The 9,798-nt window shown below is 25.2% G+C and overlaps 4 protein-coding genes across 4 annotated transcripts; all 4 read right to left on the reverse strand.

The window, feature by feature from the left end:
• Positions 1-419: 419 nt before the first annotated feature.
• Positions 420-2,093, reverse strand: cubi_00924 (SNAPc like transcription factor; the record flags this gene model as incomplete). Its single annotated transcript, XM_029017936.1, has 1 exon — positions 420-2,093. One exon carries the CDS (start codon positions 2,091-2,093, stop codon positions 420-422), a length of 1,674 nt encoding a protein of 557 aa, XP_028872887.1.
• A 362-nt stretch (positions 2,094-2,455) lies between these two features.
• On the reverse strand, positions 2,456-3,103 carry cubi_00925 (uncharacterized protein; the record flags this gene model as incomplete). Its single annotated transcript, XM_029017937.1, has 1 exon — positions 2,456-3,103. The coding sequence occupies one exon, from the start codon at positions 3,101-3,103 to the stop codon at positions 2,456-2,458; it is 648 nt and encodes a 215-aa protein (XP_028872888.1).
• Positions 3,104-5,197: 2,094 nt separating this feature from the next.
• cubi_00926 (uncharacterized protein) lies at positions 5,198-6,040 on the reverse strand (the record flags this gene model as incomplete). The annotated part of the gene is made up of 1 exon (XM_029017938.1): positions 5,198-6,040. One exon carries the CDS (start codon positions 6,038-6,040, stop codon positions 5,198-5,200), a length of 843 nt encoding a protein of 280 aa, XP_028872889.1.
• A 962-nt stretch (positions 6,041-7,002) lies between these two features.
• On the reverse strand, positions 7,003-8,220 carry cubi_00927 (uncharacterized protein; the record flags this gene model as incomplete). Its single annotated transcript, XM_029017939.1, has 1 exon — positions 7,003-8,220. One exon carries the CDS (start codon positions 8,218-8,220, stop codon positions 7,003-7,005), a length of 1,218 nt encoding a protein of 405 aa, XP_028872890.1.
• Positions 8,221-9,798: the final 1,578 nt, after the last annotated feature.

Here is a 9,798-nt window from a genome sequence, read left to right on the forward strand (position 1 = left end):
TCTTTTATTTTGACATTGATAAATTAAATCTTAACTCTAAACATATATTTAAAAACTTAAATTCTAAATTGCTTCATTTATTTTTCCCAAGTTGGGATTAATTTATTGTATGAATGGCTCCACTCTAACTTTAGTCCTAGAGCTTTTGTGGCAGTTTGGGGAATGTAAATTAATGGAAATAATTATTTCACTTTTAGTTAAGTGTCAAGAAATACACTTTTTTTAAATAAATATATTAATTAAATTTATCAATATATTTATTATTTATTACATTATTTATTGCTAAATTTATATACCGGTGTAATTTATGCATATTGCTTGCGCATGATGTGGGGAAAACGATTAAACACCGGTATAGGGGCAAAATAGGAGAAAAAAAAAATTTTTAATAAAATTAAAAATGATTTAAAAATAACTAACTAGTACCTCCTCTTTATTAAATTAATTAGAGAACGCTGAATCTTAAGCAATATTTGGTCCACAAGCTGGTCATTAGTCCTATTTTGCTCTAGTTGATGAATTAATTGATCTATAGAAAAATTGGACAGACCATTTTGTGAATTAAACTTATCATTATATATAGAAAGGACATATTGGGCAATACTAAGAATATTTTGAGCGGGTTTAACAAAGAAGTCCGATCCGGATAACTTCGGCTGAATGAATTCATCTTTTTTAAACCCCTGACTCTGTTTTTGTATTGTATTCAAAAGTTTGTGGTTTGATCTAGATAGACCAATCCATTTATAACTAAGAGGAAGCATGTGTTTTTGGGTTGCCCTAATAATGTCATATTGGTAGGAAGATGCAGGGTCTAGCTTTTCCCATTGTTTTGAGCAATCTGCATCTGTTCTTCCTATTACAAAGTTTTTAATGAGGCTCCAGTTACCAGGGCCAAATCTGTTAACAGCTAGAATTAGCATTTTGTTTTCTTCTTCAGTCCATTTTCCTTTCTTAATATCAGGTAGTAGCATGTTCATATACCTTTCTCTGCACTTTGAATCGCTTCTTCCTTTAATATGTCTTGAGATTTTGGTCCATGAGTTGCTTCCATATACGAAATAGGCGAATTGGAGTCTAACATCCTCATATAGTGACCAAGATCCATGTTTTAGATCTTTCTTTAAACTCCGAACATACCTAGTTCTACACTGTTGATTAGTTCTGCCCGGAAGAAGATTTGCAACAAGATTCCATTTACTTGTAATTCTTTTGTTTAGTTCAAGAAGGTCAAATCCTCCAAGAGATTTTACAGCAGATAACAGTTTTTCATCTTCTTCCTTAGTCCAGGAGCTTTTGATCAAATTTTTATTTAAGCTTCTTTGATATCTTAGAATACATTGATAAGGAGTTCTGCCAGTATTTAATTCCTGTGCAACTTTAATCCAATTAAAACCTTCATTTTCTGAAACTAAAGCCAAAAGACGAAGGTCTTCAGCTTTTTCCCATGGTTTTCTATTAATATTTGGATCAATGAAATGATACCAAGTAATTTGACAGTCTCTTCCAGTTCTTTCACATCTATTACCCAAATCTAAAGATACTAAGTTCCAAAACTCTGTCCAGTATTCATCAACATTAAAATTAGTGTCTTTCTGTGATAAATTGAGTAGTAGCTTGTTCAGCTCCATCATTTTACTTGAAACATCTTCGTCATAAACATCCTGCGAATCTTGGTGATTAAACCTAAAATCATGAATTCCTAGTTTTACTTTCACCTCCAAAACTGACTTAAATAAGTGAACCTTAACTAACTTCTCAAGCCTTTTTATTTCATTAGGGAGCCAAATGTTGTTATTCCACTCGTACTTTTTTCTAAAGTTTGGTAAATTTCTTCTTAAATGGTTCTTTCTAATAGCATCGCTATTGCTTAGAGGAAAATTCCCTTCAATATCTACGAACTTTGTCATTAGCTTATATCTTCTTCTAAAATCCTTTTGCTTTTCCAATTTCTTTGCAATCTCCTCGTAGTTCATTACTAAATCTTTCTGCCACAAGTAGATTTCATTTTTCATCAAAATATCTATATAGTCTAGTTCTCTTTCATCAATCTTTTTAATTAAGTCCAAAACTTTTACATATAATTTGTCCATTTCCACTTTCTTCCTCCTTTCACTTATAATTACCAAAATATACCTAATAATAATGAAAATAAATAATCAAATTCAACTTTGAGATAAAAATCTCTATAATAGTTGAATTTCTAGCATTTATTCATAGACTAAACAAACAAATAACAATCCTTATCTTTTATTCTCTATCTTATCACTTCGTTTTCCTTCTTTTTTTTTAATAATAATTTATAATGGGTCAATCTTTACCCTTATAAAAAAATTTTGGCGCCAAACTATACTCTAATACATGTTAAATTAGATATAATTATGAATTAAAATAAATTTAATTTCGTTGAATTCTCTTTAGACTCGATTATTATCGTTTTTAGTACTCTCACCTACTATTTTGTACTCACCTCTCTATCCACTAACTTGAAATTTTCGAAATTCTCGACGGTTTCCTTTGGGGTGACAGCCATATAGAAAAGTAATTTACTTGTAAGCAATTTACAATGTTCATTCGCCTGAAAAACGTGACATTTAGCTTTGTAAATCAGTGACCTTATAAATGGCGCATTGTCTTCTTTAATTATCATGTTACTAACAATATTATCTATTTTCTCTTTAACTTTTATTTCTGTTCTAATTTCATCCTCCAAAGTCATTTTGTTAAAACAGTAAATTCTTTTCAACAATAGCAAATCTAAAAAGTCATTGCATGCAAAACCAATTTCTTGAACTCTTTTAGAAAGTTCGTCTACTAACTCTTCTTGGGTGTTATTATCATCACATGAATTGGATTTTTTTTTTGCTAGTTTCAACCTTGCTGAAACTAATTCATTGTTTGCTTGAAGTAACAATGATGAACAGAAATTAATTTTTTTTTGTAATTCAGTGATTTTTAAATTAACTGAATACTCTCCTAATTCACTTAAAATTGATACGGGATTCTCTATAGACGAAATTTTATTATTTCTTAATGAAATCACATTATTTACCTTGAAAATAACTAAAATGTAAAGACATTCAACAAAAAAATAAAAAATCATTTGAAATACTTATTTTGAGTTTAAATAGATTAATTTAAGCAAAAAATTCTTGTCTAATTTTAAGCTTTTACAAATAAATGTGGTTTTAGAATGTAAATTTTTTTTAATTTAAAATGACCTCTAATATGAATAACCAAGATATAAAATAACATAGTAGATAAAAAAACATTAATTTTTACTTTGGAAAATAACCAGTCAAAATCTGGTTGATTTAATTAATTTATATTTAATTATTATACAAACTATGACCAAATTATTCAATGCAACATTTTAACAAATATTTTACTCGTTTGAAATTCCCAAGTCCCCACTTTTCGACCACTTTCCCGCTTATTTCTTTTGCATGCATTTTTAAAAAACTAATAAGGCAAAGTTAATTTAAAATTAATTGATAGATATTTAAGCTGTTATTAAAAAATCCCTCAGATATTTGCTTTAATACGTTCTACCACATGTTTTTTTGGCAAACAAATAAATTATCCTGTAATGGCGATGACTTTGTATACCTTTAATATCATAAAAATTGAATTGTGACAAAATAAAACAATTACATGATTTTACCGCCATTAACAAATTTTTGTTTGAAAATATTGAATTATCTGTTAAGTAATAATTCGTAATATTATTGTTTAAACTGTTTGAAACTGTACTTTTTTTCTAACTTGACTTTTATTTTAAAATATTTTTATCTCTTTTTTAAAGATTGTTATATTAAATTTTTTTTCAATCAAAAATTTTGTCTTATTTTTTTGAAATTATTTCCAATTTCTTTTTATTATTCTTTTAAAACTATAATTATTACAATGAATTTCAAATATTAGTGATTTAACTAAATAAATCTGAGAAAGAAATAACAATATTCCAAGTTTGAAAGAATACAATTTTTTTTTTAAAGGAGATTTATCTAAAAATGCTCTATAAACATGATGCTTAATTTAATTTGTTTTTTTTTGTTATAAATATTCTTATTCATTACCTATATAATTTAATAAATAAATAATAATAGAAAATCAAGGAAATAAATCAAAGTTAAAAGTTTTATGGCATTTTTGTATATGTTTTTGCTATTTGCCTTTTTTCCTTTTAACATTGAAACTTATCATTTAATATATTTCAATTTATTATTTGTATATAAAAAATCTCAAAATTTTCTTGGAAAATTAACTCAGAATCGTTAAATTTTGTATTTAACATGCAAAACTTTAATTTTTATTGTTTTATTCACTCTATTTAATTATATTTTTATCTGTTTACTATAAGAGCTTTTCTGTTTCACATTACCACCAAATTTATTCACACAAAAAAATGCAAACAATAGTAATTACATGCAATATATCATTTATATAACAGACAGTATATTTTGTTTTTAATTGTGTGATGTATTTTATATATTCATTTTTATTACTGAAATTTCTCAATTGGATCTAGGTATGTAAATATATTAATTTTTGATTTCATAAATTTTCAGATATATTTGAAATCGTTTGGCTTTTTAATTTACAAATGTGTATAACGGGCTCATCTTATGAATTATAAAAGTCTAATTAATATTCCTAATCAGATAAATTTTATCTTTATACTCAATGATTATTTAATTAAAATTAGTAATTATGTCTCATTTTAAAAATAAAATTCTTAATTAAAAATTTAATTGTGTATTTCTCAAATTGTTCATGCTTATAAATGATATAAAAAGAAAATCAACAACTGAACTAATGATCTAAATATCAAAGAATAATAACTAATTCTTTTCAAATGAGTTTTGGTAGATTATCTAATGAAATCTAAATTGTATTATTACCCAAAATTCAATTTGTGTTTCTATTGGTCTTCTTTAATATATTTAATTTAGATGTCTTGGCGCCATATACCATTTTTTGTATTTAAAATATTTACTAATGAAAAACCATTTGAGTCTTTTCTCTTTTTTTTTTAAATTATCGTATATTTGTATGTTTATATACGCGGAAATTCAAAATAATATATCAGAAGGAAACGGAATATAGAACAGTAAAATTCAGTTACAGTCACTCAACCAACTAGTTGATAAAGACCATTTATAGTCATGCATACAAAATTATATTAATGCAAAATTCATCTTCGTCTACTTTTAAATTTTCTATTTAACTTTCTTGTAGGCTTTAACTTACTTTTTGATTTTAATTTAGTTCTCTTCTTCCCAATATTAATCATTTTAGCTTTGTTTTTAAATATGTACTTATTTGACCTGCGCCTTCTATTGATTATTTTGGGCTTTGGGACAGAAGATTCCTCTTCAATATCTTCCCAATCATTTTCATATATATCATAAATTTCAGAAAAAAATTTAGTTTTTGACAAAAACTTTTTTTCAGTATCGGAATAAACTTTGGTTAAATAGTTGCATAATTGACTGCTTTTGGTTAGTGGTTCCTTACATTTAAACAAATAAAACCAATTCATTACTAGGCTTTTATTTTCTTGATAGAAAACAATTTCTCTTCGAACCAATTCAAATTGAGTAAATCTGTTTGAGTCTAATATTCCTCTATAGTCCAAATCAAACTTTTCTTGCTTTTTTTCAAGAATTCTTGTCAAAAGTATTAATATATATCCTAAAAGCTTATTAGTAAAACTATTAGATTCTTGTAACTCATCAAAAGTTTCTTTTGATTCTAATGACTCCATTTTTGACTGATTTAAAAGCTCAAGATTCCTGTTTAGTTGTAAACTTAATATATATCTGAGCTGATCCAGAATCAATTCTAATTGATTTGTAGATAAATCCATTAACCATGAACCACCATATATTTCAAAATTTTTAAATAATTGATCGGGATCTAAATTTTCAAGCTGTGTATATAAATCAAAAGTTGAAAATTTACTTAAACCTCCTGAACTTTTACTTTTTATTTCGGAAAACGAAACTTGGTAAATCACATTTTCGGGAATAAACATCCAATTGCTTAAAACTAAATTACGTAAGTCACATTTATGTGAAAAAAAATCAAATTGCAACATAATTATAGATAAAGTCATGAAAACAAAACTATATGTAAACATCTTTTCTTTATTATTCTTGTTAGCTTTGTTTTAAATTAAATCTAAATAACATCAATATAATACTATTGTTAAAGTATCTATTCTTCAAATCCTTGAATATCTTATTTACTCAGTCCTTTTTTTTTTTATTTAGCAGACATTTAATTATTAAATATTTGATTGTTATATTACTTTAATTAATCATACCGGTATAAACATTACTACACTAGTCGGTATTATCTTCCACTATTTTACTATCTAAATAAAATATTATCTTTCTTATAAAATATACATTTTTCAACATTCCATTCAGACCTTTATATATTCTGACACTAATATTACTCCAATATAACAAATTATCGTTTTAAACATGTAACCTGTTTGGCGCCAATACAAAAATCATAAACATACATGCAAAACATATCCCCCACATAGTAACTAAATTATGAGAAAGAAAATTAATAATAAAATTTTAAAGTTATTTAATTAAAATGATTTATTCAAATATCTAAAAAAATTAGTTTCATAGTTCTTTTAGTTAAAAACTCTAACGATACGAGGATAAAATTGCATTCGAATATATACGTCCACAAACACTGTTCAAAAAAAAAAAAATTTAATTTTTTACCTTTCAAATAACTAATCTTACTCATAATTCACTCACTTTCTTTAGTTTCTCACTACTTAATCTAATTAATTATACAAACCATTACTAATCATTTATGACTTAAAGCGCATGTAGCGTGTACATCAATTCACCCATTTAATTATATATAATTACTTCGATTACTAATAAAACCACTGATATTTATAGTGATTACAACAATACTGATGATTCATGGAACAAAATATCGCGAAGAACCACGTTTGAAATCTCTTTAACTTTGTTTCTTAGTACTAAATAATCTTGTAACTTTAGAAGAAGCCCTGGAAAGTAAACTTCTCCGACTTTTTTTATCACTACTTCTGCCAATATCTCTTTCTGTGTCACTATCTCTTTCTATATCACTATCTCTTTCTATATCACTATCTCTTTCTGTGTCACTATCTCTTTCTATATCACCATCTTTGCCTTTGTCTTTGCCTTTACCTTTACCCTTGCCTTTATCTTTACCCTTGCCTTTGCTTTTTCCTCTCCTCCTGCTTGTGCATCTACCTTTGCTTCTGCCTCTTTCTCTAACTTGATTATCTTCACCAAAAGACTCATCTGTTCCAAAGTCGTAACCAATTGCTTCTTTGTATTCTTTCATTACTTCGATTTGATAAATTTTTACTTTAGTCAGTTGTTTATTGATGAATTCACATAAAAAAAGTTGCCCAAAAATCGCATGATCACATAAATAATATGTCAAGGAAGAACTCAAAAAAGACACTAATTCAGATAGTAATGCAATTTTTGCTTGTAAATATTTGATTTTCTCGGCATTTTTGTCTTTATAAATTTGACTTGATACTAATTTAAATTGTATACATTTACCTTTATAAGTGTGCCTGAACAGTCTAAGAGCATGTCTGTCGTAGTATAATAAAACATTTCTTGTTGCTTGAATTAATTCTTCAAGCTTCTTATCAGTTGCTCTAATTTTCCTGATATTTTTTTTCTGGATGTATTTTGACAGTTTTTCTTCTAATTTTGATTTACTAGTTTCATAATCTTCGAGTATTTCCTTAATAATTTCAAGCATGAAATCCAAGGCAGATCCAATTGTACTCGTGGATGCCTTTGTTATTGATTCAGAATCTTCTTCAATCATTCGAATTAATTCTTCAGGGGGAAATTCACATTTACCTTCTGGGAGACTTATATGAACACTTTCTAATTCTAATTCTGAACAGCAAGTTTTGTAACTTTCCAAACTGAAAGTTGAGCTCAAACTACTGAAAGACGAACTTTTGGAGTTTTCTGATATTTGGTTGAATGAAATACCTAATAATTTCGCCTCTTTATAGTAATTTGACGAATATTTTAAACCATATAATAGCTTAGATCTATTTTCAAATATTCTAAACTTGCCATGGTCCGATTTAAATGAGTTTAGTTGGTTCCAGAAAATCTTAAGTAGTAATATTAATATTATATTAAATATAACTTTCATTTTTTTCTTTAATTAGTCAGATGTAAACTTGAATACTAAGCCAAAAGTAATTATATATATATTATATAACTACATATATATATATATATATAGTTATATGTGATATTATCTCTGGAATGGCGTTATTTTTATGTGGAAACAAAATAATTAATAACTTGAATTCAAACTCTATTGATTATAGTAAAGTAATGATTATTTGAAACCGGGATATTTTTCAAATTGTATTTAGACTTTCTTTAAAAAAATCCACTTGAAAAAAAATTTCAAAATTGGTTCTTTTCAAGAATCAAAGGCTAAATCAATTATATCTTAATAATATCTATTTTTAATTAAATTGTTCCAAAATAAAGTCTATTCTGTAAATTATTCTTTAAGTTACAAATAAACTCAAAATATATATATCAATAAAAATCTTGTAGCTTGAAGATGATTTTAAAAACATATATAATAAGTTTCATAACATTATTATTTAATTGCTAAATTATTTTTTTTTTTTAAGTATAAAAATGCAAAGTGGTGCGCAAAAAAATAATTATTATTTTTAAGTTATTTTTGTTTGAGAAATTGAGAGAAATATCAATTAATATTTAATCAGGGTAAAGAATCATGTAAGCTATATTTATTGTTAATTTTCATTATTTCTAACAATAATATTCTAAAAATTTGGTTAATTTTGGTAATAACATATTTTACCTATCTACTAGATATTCAGCTATTTAAATAACTAAACTATATATTTTCAATTTATTAAGTAATATTAAAAATTAAATAATTATAGTGTAAATATTTTTAAAATAATTTGAAAAATCTCAGATATTTATATAAATGATTGATATTTATTTGATAATAATAAATGCAATATCATTAATTATAAAAAATTTAAAAATATGATTTGATTTTCTTATTTTTCCATTTTTGATATCTTTATTTTGAAATTGAGTTATAAAAAAATTTTTTTTTCATAATTTTTTCCTATACCTTTTTTTAGGATAAAATATGTTTTTTCATATTAGAAAAAAATAATATAAAAATTGGATTTTTTTTTGTTTTTTTTTTAATTTCAGTAGAGTCAACTAAATCTTGTGATTGCAAAAAGTATAAGAACAAATTCAATCACAAACTTTTAGTGAGCTTCCATTGGAAGAATTAAAATTAAGTAAAAAATTAGATTCCGTTATAGTTAACATTACCCATTGAGTATTATACTGTTATTAATTTTCATGGATAAACTCCATTTTTTTTTTTAATGCCGATTTCTATAGTTAAAAATATTACATAATTGGTATTTTCTTTAATTAAAAAATAGTAATTATTGAATTAATCTTTTTGTTCCATCAATTTCCTTTCCTAAAGCAATTACATATGATTTTGCTTGGGGTTTGTGAGGAATATTAGCCAAAAAAGTAATATAATTTTCTGTTAATTTTGCAATTTAAGTTACCTGGTGTAAAAATGAAATGGTATTTATAAAAATATATTAGGAAAAAACTCTTATTTATTTATTATCTGATCTCTGGTGGATATTTGAAGTATTTAATACGCCATAAAATGTATTTTTTTTTCCAATATACCGGTTTG

This window comes from Cryptosporidium ubiquitum, assembly GCF_001865345.1.
Source record: "Cryptosporidium ubiquitum isolate 39726 chromosome Unknown contig_2, whole genome shotgun sequence".
NCBI classification, from domain to species: Eukaryota; Apicomplexa; class Conoidasida; order Eucoccidiorida; family Cryptosporidiidae; genus Cryptosporidium; species Cryptosporidium ubiquitum.